General features: G+C 39.1%; 1 protein-coding gene across 1 annotated transcript in view; it reads right to left on the bottom strand.

The window, feature by feature from the left end:
* The window catches only part of iqck (IQ motif containing K), a 67,624-nt gene that overhangs the window by 42,056 nt on the left and 2,272 nt on the right, over nucleotides 1-23,296 (bottom strand). Inside the window, exons 2-6 of the mRNA XM_017717021.2 lie at nucleotides 23,140-23,220; nucleotides 5,329-5,426; nucleotides 5,173-5,225; nucleotides 4,996-5,073; nucleotides 4,687-4,771 (exon numbers count right to left, since the gene is read on the bottom strand). Of these exons, the coding sequence (XP_017572510.1) occupies nucleotides 4,687-4,771; nucleotides 4,996-5,073; nucleotides 5,173-5,225; nucleotides 5,329-5,426; nucleotides 23,140-23,220 (395 nt within the window). The remainder of the gene's footprint in view (nucleotides 1-4,686; nucleotides 4,772-4,995; nucleotides 5,074-5,172; nucleotides 5,226-5,328; nucleotides 5,427-23,139; nucleotides 23,221-23,296) is intronic.

Genomic DNA, 23,296 nt, shown 5'->3' with positions numbered 1-23,296 from the left:
CTTTAAATGTGGCTAGGTCAGAACGAAGTTCAGGTTTAAAACTTTGTATTTCTCTGACAACGTCTTTTAGCCCCGAGCAAATTGCTACCGCCGCCTCAGCTTCCATGTTTTCGCCATCAGCACCGCTGTCGTCTGCCTCCGACAAGTTTCCCTCTTTCTCTTTATCTGTCAGTTGTTTGTCGTTGTTTTTGGTCTTCCTCTGACTTCGAGTTCTCCCTCCCCGTTCCATTACTGGATAAAAGGCGTAGTTTTAGTCGACTGTGGATTTGGGGGCTCTTTTTCCCATTTGGTAAATGGGAGCTAGTGGCTTATGCCGCCATCGTTAACCGAGTCCAACCGGAAGCCTCGAGATTTGAATTCTAAGTTCTTAATACCCGCTACGTTAGCAGTGCTATCAAGAAAAACTCAAAGGGGATCTGTATGCTCTTAGTAAAAGTTTCACTTTATTTAGTCTTTAAATGCTTTAAATGCTGGTGGTAGGTGGGCAGTCGTGGGCTGGAGGTTAGGGAACTGGCCCTGTGACCAGAAGGTTGCCGGTTCAATCCCCAGTGCTGAAAGTCCATGACTGAGGTGTCCTTGAGCAAGACACCTAACCCCCTATTGCCCCCAGGTGCCGTGGATAGGGCTGCTCACTGCCCCCTAGTGTGTATGTGGTGTTTCACTTCATGGATGGGTTAAATGCGGAGGTGGAATTTCCCTGTTTGTGGGATTAAAAATCACTAATGGATGCTAGTGTATTTTTCTACAAGAAAAACATTCTAGCTCAAAGGATTCTTCCTTTTGGTCAAGCCCATAGATGTTAACAGTAGCCATTGTGTCCTTTCAATAATTACCAAACCACCTTGGGAGGCACACTTTATGTCCAATTTACGCTCTTGGTTGTAAATCTGTTTTAGGATGTGCTAGTATTGGCTAAAAATATAATACAAACAAAAACTTTCATTGTTAAAACTGTATTAGAACAATCAGCAGAGCTTTGTACCACAAGAGGATCATTTTATTTTTACCAAAAAATCCGGTTCTGCTTTGGAGCCTCCAGAGCTGCATGTTGTTGACCCCTGATCTAACCAATGGGGTGATAAAGTTCTACTTAGTTATAATACTGCTGGTTCCAAAGGCATTTCTATTTTATTTAATAATTGCCCAAAAATGTTCAAAAGTACATGAAAAATGAAGTTGTTTTGGACATTTTGTTATTCTAACCAGTGTTTATAGATACAATGACAGGAATTATAATACTCAACTACAACCCCATTTCCAAAAAAGTTGGGATGCTGTGCAGAATGTAAATAAAAATAGAATATATATCTCATGTAACCATATTTTTAAAGGAAAATACTGAAAAGACAGCATATCAAATGTTGAAACAGAGTTTTTTTTTAAATATGCCCATATTGAATTTGATGCCAACAACACATTCCAACAAAGTTTGGACGGGGGCACGTTTACCACTGTGTTTCATTACCTCTTCTTTTAACAACACTCTGTAAGTTTCAGTGTATGACTCAGTGAAAAACACTCGTTTTTCAGTGTATGACAGGTCTGGACTGCTGGCAGGCCAATTTAGCACTCTTTTAATATGGAGCAATGCTGTTGTAATACATGCAGAATGTGATTTGGCATTGTCATCCTGAAATAATCAATTTTCTGAAAAAGACGTCATCTGGATGGCGGCGTATGCTGCCAAAAATTACATACACGTACACTACATTGCCAAAAGCATTCAGTCACCCATCCAAATCATGGAATTCAGTTGTTCCAATCACTTCCATGGACACAGGTGTATAAAACAAAGCACTTAGGCATGCAGACTCCCTCTACAAACAACTGTGGAAGAATGGGTCGCTCTCAGGAACTCAGTACTCTGGAACTCAGTAAATTCAGTACTGTGATAGGATGCCACATACACAACAAGTCCAGCCGTGAAATTTCCTCACTATTAAGTATTCCAGTGAACTGTCAGTGGTATTATAAAGTGGAAGTAATTGGAAATCCAGCAAAGCCATGTAAAATGACTGAGACGCTTAGTGCGCAGAGGTCACTAACTTTCTAACTTTCTGCAGAGTCAATCACTACAGACCTCCAAACTTCATGTGGCCTTCAGAATAGCTCAAAAACAGTGCATAGAGAGTTTCATGGGATGGGTTTCCATGGCCGAGCAGCTGCTTCCAAGCCTTACATCACCAAGCGCAATGAAGCGGCAAATGCAGTGGTGTAAAGCACGCCACCACTGGACTCTAGAGCACTTTTTTTTATAGAGCATTTACTTTAAGAAAAAAGGAAAAAAAAGGAGCCTATATTAGATCAAGAACTAAATGGATAGAAGAGGGTGAGAACAGTACCTCATATTTCAGTAGATCAAAGAAATGACAGAAATTGCATTTAGCATCCTTTCTGCTTATCCTAATAAAAGAGATCTCTTGGGGGAAAAACAGTGTAGCTAAACTCTGCATCTCTGGTTTATCTGTTGATATTAGTTTGTTGGCAGATGACACCACTCTTATGAGTAAATGTGGTCTTCTAACTTCAATTCAAAACATTCCAGTTAAGCACATAGTAAAGTATCTGCATATTGCTTTTACAAAAGATAAGGATTAATGGGCTAAAAATAATCTAATAAAAGCAAAAGATATTTTTAGGAGTTGGTTACAAAGAGGTATTTTTGGCAGGAATTTGTCAACTAAAATGGAAAGTCTCCCTAAGGTGATTTACCCAGTACCTTCCTATGTTGTTAAAATGGTAACCAAAATAATTTTATTTGGGAAATTATATTAGGAAAGGTGATATGGTTAAACAATATGAAGATGGTGGACTGCATGTTATTGAATTTTGTGTGAATGAAAATGTAAATGGTTTAAAATGTTGAACAATGTTTTCAGTTGTGATTTTGATATTGCTACATTACCTGTTAAAATTTCATCAGCAGGTTTTGTTACATTGAAAGTTGGTATATAAGCACAATTCCCCCTCATAAAAACCTTTATGGATCTACAGATATGTGTTACATTGTTCTATGCCAATATTCTTTGAGGACTAGTTTTAAAAAGCTATATGGTCAATATGTCATTTAATGGTCATTTGATGGATGGAAATGTTCTTTACTATAGTGATTTTTCCAGCAAATTCAATTTCTTTTGCCATCCTAAAGAGGTTTTCTTAGTTGCTCATACCAATTCTTCTGGATTGAATGTTATAATGAAAGGAATTTTGCAGCATTCAAGAATCACCTCAAATTTATCAACACTATTTGATTTTAGATGATAGACATAGCAATGAATATTTATGACAGGCTATTACCAAATGTTATCCTTTTGCTATGAAAAGACAATTCGAATTACAAAAGGTTGTCTAATATTTTGAATCAGATAAAGACTAGATATATATAATTTTCTACTCTACCTAAGGCCAAGGAGCTTCAGTTTAAAATGTTAAATGACATATATATATATATATATATATATATATATATATATATATATATATATATATATATATATATATATATATATATATTTTGTAAATGTGATACTGAAACAACATTCATTCTTGTACCTTCTGGAAAGATCTCCAATATTGCTTCTCCTCTAATGCTGACTTTGTAATTTTAGACTTTTATATGAATTTGGTATTAATAGAACTAAATGCAGAGATGCACTGTTGGTTAATAATGTCATTATATATTAATATAATATATAATAAATAAATGTGTGTAAATTGTGTATAAACATTTTATACACAAATGTAGGATATTCAAAACCCATCCACACGAAGCCGAGACCCATAACATTATAATATTTTCGGGAATGTAGTCACGTGGTTTTGGTGAGCAGGAAGAGGGACTAAGTCCTCCCTTAAGCAAACAACAGAGACTAGAGTCCTATTCACACAAGCAGGAAATCCTGCCTGTCTTACCAAACTTTAACAAATCATTTTCCCCCCTTTAATGGGAATATTGCGACAATTTTTATAATTGTTAGAATTTCACTTGTAAGAATTTCAAGCCTAAACACACATTTTCTGATGAACCGATTTTAAGAAAAACTGTTTTGTTTTTGGCATGTTCAGCCTACTGTGCAGTCTTTCAGCAAAGGCTGCTACTGTTGCCCTAAGACAAGGGAGTGGGTCGAAGCAGTTAGCGCTAGACTTAAGCAGATAGAAGCTGTACTCTGTACAGTAGTAAAAGATTGAAGTAAAACTGTAGTTTTCATCTTTTTTTTTTTTTTTTTACAAACCATATGAAACTTACTCATTTGTGATTATAAAGACATCACTAAAAACTGAAAAGTCTAAATGAAAGGTAGGTTTATTTAGATTAAGGTGGGCTTAGTGGGGGCTTTTCCTTTAAATAAAACTAGCTGCAGTCCTTACACTTCTCAAGCAAATTTCACTTTTCTGCCAAATTATTTAACTCAGGAAACTATATCTTGAACATTGCATGCAATTTTCCAGACAGTAAAAATACAACTTTATTTTATTCTTTGTTTAATTTTTTTGCAAACCATTGCAACTGACAAGTTGTCAATTGTGTGGAGCTAGCATCTTCTAAAGCAAGACACCTGCCATGCCATGAAGCAAAAACAGCAAAAAAAAATCCAGTGTGTATTTTAATGCAAAAAGTGTGGCACATTATTTTGCATTTAAGTTTTTTCGTGTGATATTCAGTGTGTAACAGCCTGAGAGCCTCACCTTGTAGCCTCTCCAGAACGTCTGAATCACAAGCGCAGCCTGCTCATCTGTCAGTAGAAGAGAGACTGGGACAATTGACCTTGGACTGAGGAAGATAGAGCAAAGACAGAGCAAAGACAAAGCAAAAGACGTAATGTTCCCTTATTAGAATAAGGTTCAAAAGATGAAAAATCTTAAATGTGTTGGACTAAAATGGGATTACCCCATTTCTCAAATTATTCTCCACGAGCAAATGAGACAGATAAAGATATTTGGAGGTAAGAGATGGACAGCATGCAATTTTGTATGTGAGTGTACTCTTCCACTCACTGTGTGCTCAGCCATTCCTGTACAAAGGGAATCTTATGGAAATCCAGAGGAGTCTCACTAGTCCTCTTCTTATTCTTGCTGACAAATAGAAACAAACAGTGCATAAAAATAACACTTGTCTCTCAGGATAAATAATGATAAAATAAAAATACAAAATGACAAATACATTTCACTTACTTGTAAAGCCATCCAGTCAGAAAGTCACAGCCATTAAATGCATTTATTTCCTTCTATATAAATGATATAAGAAAATGTATTACATAATTATAAGGTATGATCTCAATAAATGCAATATGATGTTCTGCAGAAAATCAAGACCTGTAAAAATCTGACCTTCACACAGCGGTGTTTCAGAGCTTCTCTCAACATAGCTTCTAATCCAGGCAACAGCACAGGAAACACAGTTCTTTCCAGATACTGAATGCTGGGGCCTGTGGACCAACTGTATGCTTGGATGACCCTTGAAACATGCCACATTACACTAGTATAGCTATACGATATGTTGTGGAAAAGGTCATGCTGTCATGAGGTGTTGCAATCACTGGTCACTGTCATGATACATTGCATAATATTTAATGACATTTTATGACAAATGCTAAAACATCTGAAGTACAGTCAGCTCCATAATCATTGCTCTTGATTAGCTGAATCTCACAATGGATAAGAAAACTTTTAATTGGTGTAAATTTAGGCTAGAAAAGCAAAACTCTTATCAAAAATATATATTTTTAACAATCCCACATGCTACAATTATTGCCACCCCTTGCCTTTAGTATTTTGTGCAACCTCCCCTTTTCACAACAGTCTTCTATACTTATTGAAGAGATGGGAGAATACAGAGCAAGGAATCTGAGACCACTCATCAATACAGAATCTCTAAAGATTCTCCAGGATCAACAATTTTCTTCAGGTCACTCCACAAGTTTTTAATAGGGTTTAGGCCAAAAGACCGGGATGGTCTTGACAAAAGCTTAGCTTTGTGATCATTTAAGCATTTTGTGTATTTGTACATGTAATGTGCCAGAATGATTCAGACGCTCACAGATGAAAAAAGAGGAAAAAGGCTTTACTAGTTGAATGATGATTCAAAATCGTAGTCAAACAACAGGCATAGGTCAAATCCAAAAAAGACAGAAAGTACAAATAAACAAACAAACATAAACAGGCAAACAGAGTCCAAAGGGCAAAGGCAAAAGGGGCAAAGTCCAAAAACACAGAAGGCAGATTCAGAAATAACATGACCAAAGTAAGTATAAGTGACACTTTTTAAAGTAAATGCTCAGTAGCTCTCGAAAGATGCAATACCTTGCAAAGATCTAAACTAAAACCCTGGCCTTTATATTAACTTTAACTAGGCAAACAAAGACAGGAACATGTAAAGCTGATTAGTATTCAGGCGAGGCAGAATGTGATTGGAGCACTGTGGAGGGAGTCACATGATCTCCCAGAGGAGTCCTTGGAGATCTCAGAGAAGGAGGGATGCGTGACAGTACATATGTTTTGGATCATTGTACTGCCGAAAGATCCAACCATCACTCAGTTTTAGCTTTTTGGCAGAGGCAACTAGTTTTTCATTTAACATCTTTGTCACAGGCTCACAACCAACACAATTGTTTATGTTCGCTCCATCATCAAGGGATCACAAGTTCAATCCTGTAACCCAGCAACTCTCTTGCTATCTACATAAGAACAAGATATATGAAAAATTCCAATCTGGTTTTAGGCCCCACCATAGCACAGAGACGGCTCTAGTTAAGATAGCCAATGATCTTCTTGCTCGATCATGTTACATGTTACATGAAGTAATATGTTACTTCCAATACGCAAAACTGAACCTTAGCCAATCTTACCCAATACCTAAACCTAACCCTGGCCCTAACCCTGACCCTAACCTTAACCTCAACCCAAAGCCTAATCTTAACCCTCAAAAAGTGCAGCTTTTAACACTATAGATCATTCTATTCTCTTAGACAGACTACAAAACATGGTTGGAATTAGAGAAATAGCGTTATCCTGGTTCACATCCTACCTCACTGACCGGTTTCAGTTCATACAATTAAATAGTGTATCATCTAATTATACAAAAGTGTAAATATGGAGTTCCACAAGGTTCTGTTTTAGGTCCTCTATTATTCACATTATACATGTTACCATTAGGCTTAGTTATAACTAGACATGGAATTAGCTTCCACCGCTATGCTGATGATACACAGCTGCACATATGAGCCAAACCAGATTATAAATCCAGATTAAATAAAATAGAAGACTGTGTAAAAGATATAAGAAACTGGATGCTGCAGAATTTCCTTCTTTTAAACCCAGATAAAACAGAAGTTCTCCTTCTATATCCAAAGGCTGCTCAGAATAAATGCTCAGATTTAATGTTAAATCTTACAGACTTCTCTGTAATACCTGGTTCAGTAGCTAAAAATCTTGGTGTGACGATTGATTCAGATCTAACCTTTAATCAACACATAGGTAATATTACAAGGACAGCGTTTCTTCACCTCTGAAACATTTCAAAGTTAAGAAATGTGTTAGCCCTACATGATGCTGAAAAATTGGTACATGCCTTTATAACTTCAAGGCTAGACTACTGTAATGCATTGTTTTCAGGATGCTCCAACAGGAACCTAAATAAACTTCAATTAGTTCAGAATGCTGCAGCTAGAGTACAGAGTAAAATTTGATCACATCAGCCCAGTTTTATCAGCATTACACTGGCTTCCTATCAAATTCCGAATTGATTATAAAATTCTCTTATTGACGTATAAAGCCCTGCAAGATCTTATTTCCCATTATGAACCGCCTCATTTACTCAGATCACAGGATGCTGGTTTTCTACTGGTTCCTAAAATTCAGAAGACTTCAATGGGTAGAAGAGCTTATAAAGCCCCCAAATTGTGGAGTAATCTCTGAGTTAATGTTCGGGACTCTGGCGCAGTCTCAACCTTAAAGTCTAGACTGAAAACATATTTGTTTAGTTTAGCTTGTGATAATTAGCCTTCCCCTTTAGATAAAGACAGGAGACCCAGGGGTTCATGGGCATAGAGGCTTGTGGTAAACTGAGATGTTGGGGCTGTTGACCCACCACTTCACGCAATCACACAGGTTTGTTTGTTACCCAGTGTCTCAGGGTACTCTCATATCTATGCTACCTTCTGGTTCTTTCCTTTTAGTTTATGCTGTTATAGTTAGATCTGCTGGAGTCACCAACCACACTCTGGGGGAAATCATATTTATTACAGTCATACTCCTGAGCAGAACTAATTTTGTCTCTTTACTCTTCCTGAGATAGTGACTGCCCTCCCATCCTGCTGAAGACTGACCATCAGGGCCTCCTCCTCACCATCACCAACCCACTCTCCTGTTCATTTGTGCTGCAACACCCTCCAGTACATCACTTTGCCATTCAGATGTATCAGCATTAAGATAGGATGGGACTTTTTCAGATCACTCCCACTTTTCATAAAGACTAAGTCAGAAACTGCCTCTGCCAGTGCAGTTTCTAAAGCTTTACCATCCAGTCTTCAAACAGAGATCCTCTTAGCTTTTATTTGGTATTTAGCTTATTAAATTGAAAACACTGTTTGACCAGAGGAGGATAGGTCTCCCCATGTGAGTCTTGGTTCCTCCCAAGGTTTCTTCTTCCAGACTGAGGGAGTTTTCCTTTTCCACTGTCACTTCTGGCTTGCACACTGGGGGATATATGTTGTAACTGTGTGTTTTCAAACTTCTGTAAAGCTGCTTTGTGACAACATTGTTGTAAAAAGCACTATACAACTAAACTTGAATTTAACTGAATCCCTGGTGATGCTACAGCCATCTGTGGCTGGGAGTCCAAGAGACCACAATTGGCCTTGCTTTCTGCGTGGGTAGAATGCCCCCCCTCCACCCTCCCCATCACCTAGCATCATGCTAGTCAGTGCAGGTGTCTGTTAGCTGACATAACAGAATAGTCAGTTGTCGCATTCCTCCAAGTTTGTTTTTGTATTTTGAGTGGTCCTTTGTAGATGAGCAGAGTATCTGTAACACAACACTTCAGTGAAGTAGCAGTAGTGAAGCACATGAATACATTGAGGTAAATATATTGTACTATTGATACATTACTTACAATAAGTAGATGAATACATGTTACATGAAGTAATATGTTACTTCCAATACGCAAAACTGAACCTTACCCAATCTTACTAACCCTAACCCTGACCCTAACCTTAACCTCAACCCAAAGTCTAATCTTAACCCTCACTCTGGCCTGATCCTTACCCTCAACATAAAGACAAAGTGCAAAAACAACTACATTTAATAGACAAATTGTATTTACGTGGTTAATTAAGTCTCTTGATAATCTAATGAATGTTTTACTACTGCTACATCACTAGTACGTTGTTATGTTACAGAGAGTCTGTTGAGTGTTTGTTTAATCTAAAAAGGACCACTCAAAATTGTGTCACCATTACTCTCTACTCTCTTACACTCTACTGCACCTTTCCTGTAACAGCACCTGACTTTCCTTATTTAATCTCCATCCATCCATCCATCCATCCATTATCTTCCGCTTCTCCAGGGTTCGGGTCGCGGCGGCAGCATCCTAAGCAATGAGGCCCAGACCTCCCTTTTCCCAGCCACTTCCACTAGCTCCCCGGGGGGGATTCTGAGGCGCTTCCAGGCCAGCTGGGCAATATAGTCACGCCAGCATGTCCTGGGTCTTCCCTGGGGTCTCCTCCCGGGTGGACATGCCTGTGACACCTCCCGAGGGAGGCGTCCAGGAGGCATCCTAACCAGATGCCCATACCACCTCAGCTGGCTCCTCTTGACGTGGAGAAGGAGCGGCTCTACTCCGAGTCCCTCCCCGATGACCGAACTTCTCACCCTATCTCTAAGGGAGAGTCCAGACACCCTGCAGAGAAAACTCATTTCGGCCACTTGTATTCACGATCTCATTCTTTCGGTCATTACCCAAAGCTCATGACTATAGGTGAGGGTGGGAACGTAGATCGACCAGTAAACCGAGAGCCTTGCCTTATGGCTCAGCTCTTTCTTTACCACAACGGACTGGTAAAGAGCCCACATCACTGCTTACCATCACTCGTGAACAAGACCCCGAGATACTTAAACACCTCCACTTGAGGCAAGAGCTTATCCCCGACCCAGAGAGGGCTCTCCACCCTTTTCCTCCTGAGAACCATGGTCTCAGATTTGGAGGTACTGATTCTCATCCCAGCCGCTTCACACTCGGCTGCAAACCGATCCAGCGAAAGCTGAAGTTCACAGCCTGATGTCCCCAATAGGACCACATCATCTGCAAACAGCAGTGATGTGACCCTGAGGTCAACAAACCGGACACCCTCCATCCCCTGACTGCGCCTAGAAATTCTATCCATAAAAAAATCCCCCTTTTTAAAAAGAGGCACCACCACCCCAGTCTGCCAATCCAGTGGCACCACCCCTGATGTCCACGCGATGTTGAAAAGGGGTGTCAGCCAGGACAGCCCCACAACATCCAGAGCCTTGAGGAACTCCGGACGGATCTCATCCAACCCTGGAGCCTTGCCACAAAGGAGCTTTTTAACTACCTTAGTGACTTCGGCCTCAGTAATGGACAAGCCTATTCCCGTGTCCTCAGACACTGCCTCCTCATTGGAGAATGTGTCAGTGGGATTGAGAAGGTCCTCAAAGTATTCCTTCCACCGTCCAATGATATCTTCAGTCGAAGTCAGCAGCACACCATCTCCACTATATACAGTGCTAGTGGCACACTGCTTTCCCCTTCTGAGTCGCCTGACGGTTTGCCATAATCTTTTCGGAGCCGACTTAGTCACTTTCCAAGGCCTCACCGAACGCCTCCCACACGCGGGTTTTTGCCTTGGCAACGACTGAAGCCGCCGATCGCTTGGCCTGTCGATACCTGCCAGCTGCCTCTGGTGTCCCACAGGCCAACCATGCCCGGTAGGTCCTTCTTCAGCTTGACGGCGTCTCTCACCTGGGGTGTTCAAGGATTACCGCCCCGACAGGCACCAACTACCTTGCGGCCACAGCAACAGTCAGCCGCTTCAACAATGGAGGAGCGGAACATGGCCCATTCTGAGTCAATGTCCCTCACCTCCCCTGATATCTGCTCAAAGTTCTGATGGAGGTGTGAGTTGAAGATCAATCTGACAGGTTCTTCTGCCAGACGTTCCCAGCAAACCCTCACTATACATTTGGGTTTGCCTGGTCTGACCGGCATCTTCCCCCACCACCTGATCCAACTCACCACCAGGTGGTGATCAGTTGACAGCTCAGCTCCTCTCTTTACCTGAGTGTCCAAAACACATGGCCGCAAGTCCGATGACACGACTACAAAGTCAATCATTGAACTGCGGCCTAGGGTGTCCTGGTGCCATGTGCACTTATGGACATCCTTATGTTCAAACATGGTGTTCATGATGGACAAACTGTGGTTTGCACAGAAGTCCAAAAACTGAACACCACTTGGGTTCAGATCAGAGAGGGCATTCCTGCCAATCACACCCCTCCAGATCTCACTGTTATTGCCCACGTGAACATTAAAGTCCCCCAGTAGAACAATAGAGTCTCCAGGGTGGGGCCCCGGTAACCCTGATCCGGGCAGGGTACACAAGTCCTTGTTTGATTTTATTTTCATAAGGGTAATTATGGATAATTATGGATCACACTTTGTCTGGCCTGTCACCTAGGACCAGTTTGCCCTGGGAGACCCTACCAGGAGCTTTTGCTCCAGACAACATAGCTCCTAGGATCATTCAAGCATGCAAACTCCACGATAAGGTGGTGATCCATGGGGGGCTTATTTAATCTTTCATTTTTAATGATTCATTTTGTCTCTACTAATTATACTGTTTTAATTATGCTTCTTTTTATCTTCTAACTTCAATGTTTTTTGTATTTTCTTATTTGTAAAGCACTTTGAATGACCAAAAGATGCTATATAAATAAGATTGCCTCACTGACACTATTGTTAGATTAGCAGTTACAAATGGGTATGTCTAGGCAGAAAATTAACTGAACAAACACAATGTAAATAAAATGGGGCAAATAGTAGTACTGTGTAGTGCCATTTACGACACGTCACACAACAGTGACCTACTGCCTTGGTAATATCACAATACACATCTGTATATGACACCCTCTGGATTAAGTTCATACAAATAAGTTAACCAGCATTGAATCAGATTGAGATTCAGCACGTAAATGCACCCCAAGCACAAGAAATAATGGTTTATGGTATTCAAAGTATTGGACATTATTACAAGTTTAAAATAACATTAAATTGCTTTTGGGCATAGAAACGGCCTACAGCTCTGTAAACACTTTGCTCTTTGCGCCTCATCCTAGTTGTGTTATAGCAATATGCCCCCAATGCATCCAATATGTCAAAGGAAGTTTTTGGCTCAATTTAATGAAAGGAGCTTGTTTACTTAAACAAATTCCACTTTAAAACAAGCAATATTCAAATTACTTTAAAAGATCACATCACATCACATCCCTCTAGATCAGTAGGCTATCACGTTCATTAGGGTCTAGGATCAAAATTCCAGAAACACTGCTGTGCAGTACACGAACACACATGCAAACAGGCCATGGTCAGTGTAATGCTGCAAATAATCCACCACCCAAATAATTCCTGCTCTGTTATGGGGTCCATTAAGAAACAAGGTAGGCTTGTAGAAATACACAGACTTGTGTATTATAATATTATATCTGTGTGTATATTAGGGCTGTAACAAACAACTAATTTGGTAATCGAATAATAAATCGATTACTGAAACAAATAATCGATTACTCGGATTACGAATCACTACATTACCAAATGTAACAAAAACACTTATGTAGCTATTAGCTTTTAAATTTAGCTTGAGATTGTTTCATGCATTTACTAACAATAAAGACAATAAAGATGAATAACATTAAAGAATTTACTGTATTAATGAACTTTCCTGCTAAAACACAAGACAAATAAATAAAACTCCAATGTGTTTTTCCTGTCAAAATGTATAACCAAGTGCATGCAAAGTAGCAGCAATAAAAAATAAAATTATATAGTTTTTTTAATCGAGTAAATAAAAAAAAAATCTATCTAAATTTAAATGTTAAATATAAATAGTACAGTCTGAGCATTTAGTCTAGATAAAAAAGTCAGTATCTCTCCATGCTCCCGTGAGAGCAGATACTCCCTTCTGCTGAGGAGATGTGCACTGATGGAGTGGATGGGAAAGTGGCGAATGTGTGTGGCAACGTGTTCTCTATGAGCAGTTAAATTTGAACGATTTTGTGTAATCGCTTCATTTCAATGGTAACCATTTATCCAGCTACCTAAAAACTGTTTGCAAGTGGTGGCAAGCGTTCGCGGAAAAAAGAAAACCATTTGCAGTCGCTCTCCTGGGTTCGCCGAATCTGAATGCACGGATGGCCTCGTCGTTAAGACGACAATGCAGTGTTTAAAAGTGTAAGATTAAACATTATCTGAAAAGTGAACAGTGTCGCTGTGAATAATAGTTGCTTCTCTGTTTCAACTCCATTAACAATTCAAGAGAACATGCATTTCGAAACAGAAAATGTTACAGCTCAGCTCATTACATGAAGCAGAACGGAATTTAACATTAGCATTATCTAACTAGCTCACTGGCACAACTATCACCGCGTCCCAAACCACACACTTCTGTACTTCACTTAAGACACTAATGTATAGGTATACGCACTACTTTTACACACTATTTAGTATCTGAATCTGCTTCATCCAGTGAGCCGACAAGTTTCCTCTTCAGACGGTCCAAGATGGAGGATGTGCTCCGTGCTAGCTACAGTCGGCTTTACAAATAGCTGATGATTGTGTTCTTCAGGCAGCCATCTTGCTGCTGTTAAGTTTCCGTTAAGCGGTAATGTCAAAACGTTCCTAGTGATCACGAGAAAGAAACGTATTGACGTCACTATCTAATCGACTACTAAATTAGATGGCAACTAATTTGGTCATCGATTTTAGTTGACTTAGTCAAATAATCGCTGCGCCCCTAGTGTATATGTGTAGTGATTTACATTTACAATTGCTTAACCAGTTCCAAAGCTCTCCTTATGACAGCAGAGTATTATTTGTAGCTATTATCCAGGACCTATGTTGACTAATCAATGCTTTATATTAAATCAAGTGGGCTTGTGATTGTTTTGCTTTTTACGTTTTATTGCACTTGTGTTTATTAACATGTTTAAATCTATTCTGATAATATACGTTGTTCATATTTGCAAAAAACACAGTTATTGCCAATATAAATGGTTTTTAACACTGTGCTTAGGTGCCTTTATGTCACAATACACATGTTAATATTCATATTTTTACAAACAAGGTTTTCCAAACAACTAGAAGCTGGCAAATAAGAAGCTAAACTTTAACTTAAGCTTTGTGTACCTTGGGTGGTTAATTAACCAAGATGTTTGAAATAGTGAGCAGGAAGAGCAAGCTTGAGCCAAGCCATCCTCACATTAAGGTCCTCATTGGGAATTCCTTGTCAAGTACAATATTTATGGGCAAACAGCGGCAGACTGAACAAGGACAGTGTGCCCACATTGCTCAACATAAAACCAAATATCTTTGCTAATATCTCAAATATGACTCCCTGCTGGCTATAACTCAGGCAATCAGCACTGAGCTAAATGGCAGTCTTTCCTGAGTGGCTGACATAAAACAAAGATCACTGGCCTTGGCTAGGGGCTAAACCCAAGGACAGGGAGGGTTTTTCAGTTTAGCTCAAGGGATTCAGCTTGTGTCCCAAATTGCTATAATAGATACGTAGTTACAGGGTGATGTCATTCAGTGTTAGGGGTCTAAATTCTTCATTCAAAAGAGCTCAACTTCTAGGCTTTCTGCACAGGAATAAATTTGATATTGCAGTGCTGCAAAAGACATATCTTAGGCCAGCTGATGCTGTGTGATTACAAGATAAAATATATAGATTAATAGTAGTCTCTGGAGCTTTAAATGCCAATGGTGCTGCTACAGTAATGAAGCACACATTAAGTATCAGTATTATCAAGACTAGTGCAGATATTACAGGGAAACAAGGGGGCGGGACTTGGAAGATAAAGAAAGCACGTTGACACTTAAACAAAAGCACACGGAAGACCAAAACACAAGCACATGGATAACTCGGAGGGGCCAATCATGACATCACCTCATCATAAAATAGATTTTGTTCTCATTTCAGCCGATCTGATTCCTACAGTTTCTTCCATATTATTCCTCCCCAGACTTACATCAGATCATAATCCTATTATAACAAATCTTTGCTTTGATGCTGGCTAAAGCATCAAGATGGAGGTTTTATACTTCTCTGCTCCAGAATGAAGTATTCATTAAATCAGTTAAAGCTAAGATTAATAGAATTCATAGATGTAAATAAGGACTCGGAAACAATTCCAACCATATTTTGGGCAGCAATAAAAGGATTTCTTCATAACACCACCATTTCTTTTTCATTGCATCTTAAAAAATCCAGGCTGCAACAACTTAAGAGCTTGGAACAACAGTGTAAGGAGATGAAAGAAGACGTTTAAAAAAATAACATAAATACAGACTCCCATCTAAAAGCTAAACAAGCCAAATTAAATTATTTGTTAAAATATAGAGTGGAGTACCTATGTTAATAAACATAAATATCATTCACTAGGAAACAAGCCAAGTTGCCTCCTTGCATTAAAACTTACAAAACTTACAATTAAAACAAAGCAGTAAAAGGTGTACTTTCAAATGTACAAATGGAGGCTTTGTCCTTTAGATCCTTCTTTACTAAACTATATACTACAGGCATGCAACCATCTGAAAACAATTATACTTTTTTTTTTTTTCAAAACTTAAACTTTCCTTCATTGACACCATTGAAGGCAGATGATTTGGACTCCGATTACATTAGAGCAGACCTGGGCATTGTCCAGCCCGTGGGCCACAACCGGCCCTCTGACTATCTCTGACTGGCCCACGTGAGATTTTTGGTAAATTAGAAGTGAAAAGTATGTGTGTGACAATGACACCTATTACACTGTGATAGGTGCACGAAATGCAACTACAGTGCTTTTATTTTGAAGGCAACCCTTTTGTTTTAGGTTTTTTGTTTTTTTTGCCTCTGCCCGGTTAGTGCCCTTCACTCAACTGTATCAGCAAATGTGTTGGACAGCTTTCAAGATAGCTCTTAGCCCTTAAACATGTTGGCTAACATTAAAAAAAGAAAGATTGATGCTGAATGCAGTTTTTAACAAGACACAGACTTCTAAATATTTCTTTACTGAAGTCAAACGTAAAGCTGTGTGCTTGGTTTGTGGAGAACAGATAGCTGTGTTTAAGGATTACAGTTTGAATCGACATTGCAAGAGTAAGCACGCGGAGAAATACAAGAACTCGGCTGATGCAGAGTGGGCACGGCCATCTGAAGATCTGCTAGCGAAGCTGCAAAGGCAGCAAGGATTTTTTTACAAAGCTCCACTCATCCAGGGAGGCAGCAGTCAGGACCAGTTTAGTAATATTGCACAAAATTGCAAGAAACAGTAAGCCATTTAAGTTAAAGTGATGCTGGTCTTTGAAAAACGTGCTATTTTATGTCAGTTTGTGATGCTAATTTTTTTTTTACAATGCAAAATGTTTACAATTTTCTAAACTGAACCATCACAAGTTTTATTTAATAATGATAATACTCCACATTTTGATTGTATCATTGTAATGTTTCATTTACTGTTTATATATATATATATATATATATATATATATATATATATATATATATATATATATAAAAATACACATAAAGGGTATAAAGGGTTATTATAAATACGTATACAATACATATGTATTAGGCAGAACTCAGTTAAGTATATTAGTCTGGCCCTCTAAAACTATTCCAATTTCTCATGTGGCCCCTCATGTGTGAATCTTTGTCGGCACTTAAATCTATATCCATCATTTTCCAAATATAGACGGGTTGCCTGCAGAAGTGTACCTAGCTCTGTGGGAAAAAACTATAAATTTTCCTACTGGAAAACACTGCGCTTATTACTGTCATTCCAAACCCAGATAAGGATCCATTAAAATGTGCCAATTACTGTCCTATTTCACTGATAAATGCTCTTAGGTTGCAGAAAGTGATAGGTAAATTGATCCACCCAGACCAAACCGGGTTCATTAAAGAGCTCTCGGCTTTAGACAATATAAAAAAGCTTCTGCAAGTAATAGGAGAAGCACAAACGTTTTCATCTCCCTGTGGCCTCTTATTACTTGATGCAGAGAAAAAGGCCTTCAACAGGCTTGAGCGGGAGTACCCATGGAGAGTAATGCATATGTTTGAATTTGGTCCAAACTTCATTGGCATGATTAAGGTGCTATATTACAACCACCTATTTAGTATATCTTGGGGCACACGTCAATGTCACACATTCAGCACACTCTTTGGAGGACACGGACTTCCCAGAATTCTCTGGGAGATCATGTGACTGAACATCTGCATTCGGACTCCATTGCCCAGAATTCTATGGTGTCTCATGTGACTTTGGACTCTCAAAGGCGCTCCTATCAGTGCTCTCAGTCCCCTGTGTACTGCCTGTTTTCACCTGTGTGTATGATCATATGACAGGTAGTTTAGAGTAAAAAAGCCTGGGCTTTAGTCAGACTCATTGCGAGGTATTGCTTCCCTGAAACTACTGAGCGCTACAGATGTTCAGTTATCTTCCGGTTCTGATTGTTTACTGTGTTTTTTGACCTTTTTACTTTGTATGTTCCATTTTTGACATTTGCCTTTTCCCTTGGTGCTTTCACTTGTTTGTATGAACTGTGTTTTGACTTTTGGTCTGTTTTTGACTATAATTTGTGTTTTGCTCTTTTTGACCACTGTTGGTTTGTTTTTATTAAACCACCTTCGTCTATCATCTGTACACGTCTGGTTTGTAGTGTTACAGTCAAGATTATACCTCCATTAATATTTAACCTGTCTATGGAACCTGTGACTCAATATATACAAATCTTTCTCAATGTCTCCGCTTAAAATGATCATCTAGCCACTCTGTATAAATGTATGCAGATGATACTACATTGTTTCTAGCAGATAATGAAAACTCACTTCCCAATGCCATTCAGATTTTAAAGAATTTCTGTTCCATTTTTGATTTTAGAATTAATCTGACAAAGTTAGTATTAATGTTAAGCAATACAGAAAACGACAAGGTGACACTACCTCAAGAAATTCCCATTGCCACTGAAGTAACCTATCTAGGTATTCCGATAAAAATTCCATTGTGGCAATTGCTAAAATAAACTTTGTCAGAAGATGACATTAAAAGATGGACAGCCCTACCGGCCTTAATGCCAGCATGTATATCAGTGGCCAAGATGAATGTTTTACCCTGCATAAACTTCATTAATTCAATGCTACCCCCCACCCCTGGTTGGGTTTTGGTCTCAGTTGGATTCCTTAATTACCAAATATATCTGGAATAGAAAGCGTCCACGTACAAAAGGAGCTACACTACAGCTAGACTAAGCCAAATGTGGGTGGGCCTATCCTAATTTCAAAATTTACAACTGGTCATTCACTTTGCAAATCATTTAGCACTGGCTCAACCCAAACTCCAGCCTACCTTGGTGAAAAATAGAACACGAAATGGATTTTTATTTTCAGGAGTTTCAACTGAAAAATGCATAGTTAGGCATGGTCTAGTAATGATGCAGATGCTTCAAACCTTTAAAGCAGCAGAGAGGTACATGGGGTTGCACATTAAATGTATAAATTATCTTCAATCTGGTTCAACAACAATCTTTTAACAGGTAACAAACCGTTTATCTAAAACGTTTATCTTGTGGGCAGAAAAAGGTACAATGGATCTTGAAGATATTAATGGCAGAACTTCTCTGAGAACTTTTGAGGAACTGGCTGCATATTATTGAATATCTAAGCATTCTTTAGTCTTTTATTTTAGATCCGCATTCAAATCACAATGTTAAATGGGGCTGTTTATCTTTATTTATGCCAAGTTTATGTCACATGCATCTGTAAATATTTTTGGACAAACAGAATGGAATAGAGTTATGCAACAAAGGGGAAGGCAGGTAAACTGGAAATTGCATGGGCTTATGTTTTTAGGGCATCACATAACCGCAATCATCAATTCATCCATCTGAAAATTTGCCACAGGGCTTATCTGACACCCAGGATAAGAAACTTGATGGGTTTAAGCCCTCACCCCTTCGTACTTTCTGTCCACATTGGACTTTGGGGACTTTTATGCATATTATGTGGGACTCCCCAAAGGTTTATGCTTCTTGGGAGGAGGTCGTTGATTCTATCTCTTCTCTGACCAAGACATATGTCCCCATGGACCCTGAACTTCATTTACTGAATGATAACTAAGTTCCCCGTTAAGGAAAGTTCCAGGAAAATATGGCTGGCTTAATGGCAGCAAAAAAGGTAATTGTCCAGCTTTGGCTACACCCTCACAACCTGAGCCAGTGCCATATGGACCACACCTTACTGGATATCCTATATCTGGAACTGTCATCTGCAAGAATTAGCAATGCTGCCCCTAGAACTCTTACATGGATTCACAGAATTTCTAAAATCAGGACCTTTGTACTTGCTTAACTATATGCTGTGTTTAAGTTTTTTTATGTAAATCCCATGTGCATGTGGGTCAGGACTGGAATGGGGGCTGTTAATCTTTAAATGGAAAATAACTTCTAGGACCACCATCTCTGCTACTACACTGGTTTTTATTGATTTATCAAAGGCTGATACAGTTGATCACACCATTCTTTTAAAGCACTTACAAAAGATTGGTTTTGATACAAATGCACTAAAATGGACCCAAAATTACCATTTAGACCGACAATATGTAGCACTGAATAAGTATAAATCAGATTTTAATCATATCTAAAGAAGTACCGCCAAGTTCAATTTTTGGGCCCAGTTTTATTATATACAGTATCTCACAAAAGTGAGTATACCCCTCACATTTCTGCAAATATTTTATTATATATTTTCATGGGACAATACTATAGAAACAAAACTTGCATATTACTTAAAGTAGTCAGTGTACAGTTTGTATAGAAGTATAGATTTACTGTCCTCAACACACATAGCTCAACACACAGCCATTAATGTCTAAATAGATGGCAACACAAGTGAGTACACCTCACAGTGAACATGTCTAAATTGTGCCCAATTGTGTCATTGTCCCCTCCAGGTGTGAATGGGGAGAAGGACTGTTAAATTTGGTGTTTTGGGTACAATTCTCTCGTACTGGCCACTGGATACTCAACATGGCACCTCATGGCAAACACTCTCTAAGGATGTGAGAAATACAATTGTTGCTCTCCACAAAGATGGCCTAGGCTATAAGAAGATTGCAAATAACCTGAAACTGAGCTATAGCACAGGGGCCAGTGGTTTTCCAAGACAGGTTCCACACGGAAAAGTGGACTCAGCGTCTTTGGTTGACATGTTCAGTGTCATATACAGAGGTTGGCTTCAAAAATAGACGTAGAAGTGCTGCCAGCATTGCTGCAGAGGTTGAAGAAGTAGGAGGTCAGCCTGTCGGTGCCTAGACCATACGCCACACAATGCAACAACTTGATCTGCATGGCCATCGTCCCAGAAGGAAGCCTCTTCTGAAGCTGACACACAAGAAAGCCCGCACACAGTTTGCTGAAGACAAGAAGTCCAAGAATATGGAATACTGGAACCATGTCCTTTGGTCTGACGAGACCAAGATAAACTTGTTTGGCTCAGATGGTGTGGTGGCGCCCTGGTGAGGAGTACCAAGACAACTGTCTCTTGGCTACAGTTAAGCATGGTGGTGGTAGACATGAATTACAACATGTACTGTAACATTTTGAAGCAGAGCATGATTCCCTCCCTTCGGAAACTGCGCCGCATGGCAGTTGTCTAACATGATAATGACCCCAATCACACCTCCAAAATGACAACAGCATTGCTGAAGAAGCTGAAGGTAAAGATGATGGACTGGCCAAGTATGTCTCCAGACCTAAACCCAGTTGAGCACCTGTGGGGCATCCTCAAGCGAAAGGTGGAGGAGTGCTTAGCGTCTAACATACACCAGCATAACATACATGATGTCATCATGGAGGAGTGGAAGAGGATTCTGGAGGATTCCAGTAGCAACCTGTGCAGCTCGCAGTGTTGCCAGCTATTTAGACTTTACTGGTTATGTGTTGAGTTATTTTCATCTTTCATTTATCTATACTGCTATACAAGCTGTACAAAGACTACTTTAAGTTACACTATATTTCCAAAAGTATTCACTTGTCTGCCTTCACACGCATATGAACTTGAGCGACATCCCATTCTTAATCCATAGGGTTTAATATGACATCGGTCCACCCTTTGCTGCTATAACAGCTTCAACTCTTCCTGGAAGGCTTTCCATAAGGTTTAGGATTGTGTTTATGGGAATTTTTGACCATCGGATTGCCAGTCGGAGAAGAGCGATTCATCACTCCGGAGAACATGTCTCCCACTGCTCTATAGTCCAGTGGTGGCATGCTTTACAACAATGCATTCAACGTTTTGCATTGCGCTTGGTGATGCTTGGATGCAGCTGCTCAGCCATAGAAACTCATTCCACGAAGCTCTCTACGCTGTTCTTGAGCTAATCTGAAGGCCACATGAAGTTTGGAGGGCTGTAGTGATTGACTCTGCAGAACGTTGGCAACCTCTACCACTATGTGCCTCAGCATCCGCTAATCCTGGCTGAATTACTGTCAATTCCAATCGCTTCTACTTTGTTATAATACCACTGACAGTTGACTGTGGAATATTTAGTAGCGAGGAAATTTCATGACTGAACTTTTTGCACAGGTGGCATCCTATCACCGTACCACGCTGGAATTCACTGAGCTCCTGAGAGCAACCCATTCTTTCACAAATGTTTGTAGAAGCTGTCTGCATGCCTAGGTGCTTGGTTTTATACACCTGTGGCCATGGAAGTGATTTGTAACACCTGAATTCAATTATTTGGATGGGTGAGTGAATACTTTTTGCAAAATAGTGTATATCCAACTTTCATTTCTATAGTGTAGTTCCATGAAAAGGTATAATAAAATATTTGCAGAAATGTGTGCGGTGTACTCACTTTTTTGAGATGCCTTATATATAACACTAAACTCAGTCTGGGTCTGGAGACCCGTATAACACTCATCACTGCAGACTGTATGAAAAAGTTGGTTGGCCCTCACTAGCAGCATGACGGGAAATACACTGGTTTATTTTTATTTATAAAACACTCTCCGGCCATATGCCAGCACATATTACTTCAATGATGTGTAAAAATAATGGGAGCTGGTGCTCACTGGCATCACTCTTACTTTCTAACCACCTCCACTCTGCCTGCAACTGTTTTGTTTGAGTGATATATGTTTCCCCATTTATTCATTTGTTTATTTGTTCATAGTCATATTCTTATTTTCTGATTATTTCCCCTTTTTAATGTTATTCTCCCTTTTGATTTATTTGTTTATTTTAGTAATTTTAAAATTTCAGTTTTATATTTTCTACAGTTTTTATGTATTCTGTTATTAATGTTTCATTTTCACCTGATTAGAGTTGTTTTATTATTCAGTTTACTTTTATTATTTGATATGTTCTTACACATTAGTAATCCCTTTTCCCTGTAACAACTTGGCCACACTGTAAATGTGGGTCACCCTCAGTGCTCTCTGTGATTGAGTGATTGAATTTGAAATGTTCAGTTAATTTAATTTTGGGATATGGCCTTACAGACCCCAATGTTTTTGTTTGACAGGTATCTAAAATCTTGCAATTTATATTTTTATATTTTATGTATTTTAAGAAAATGGCTTTTGCCTGTTATCTCTTCAACAAGTACTATATTTTTTGGGGAAAAAATAATTTATGAATTACCAATAAAAACATACATACATGAACAAACAAACAAATGAACTAAATGTTATGTAATATTTTGGTCAGTATAACTAGAGTAATGGCAGACTTTCTCTGCTTTGGAATCAAATAACAAAACATGCATGCTCCAGAAGAGGGTGCATCTCACAGCACTGTGTATACATTAAATGTTTCTAATAAAATGAATGTTATGTGTAAACTGTATGAGAAAACTTACCATACTTTAACTGTTGAATATCTGGAGAAGGAGTAGGGGTGGTAGAAGTGAGATGCCGCTCCTTAGAGACTGAACATTTCCCTGAAACACAATAGGAATAGGATGGAAGTGGAAAGGATCAACACCTCAAAATAGATTGCAAGCTAACGACAAAAGC

Source organism: Pygocentrus nattereri, chromosome 14 (genome assembly GCF_015220715.1).
Source record: "Pygocentrus nattereri isolate fPygNat1 chromosome 14, fPygNat1.pri, whole genome shotgun sequence".
Taxonomy (NCBI): Eukaryota; Metazoa; Chordata; class Actinopteri; order Characiformes; family Serrasalmidae; genus Pygocentrus; species Pygocentrus nattereri.
Note: the sequence above shows the minus strand (reverse complement) of the source record. Positions and strands in the feature narration are given on the sequence as shown.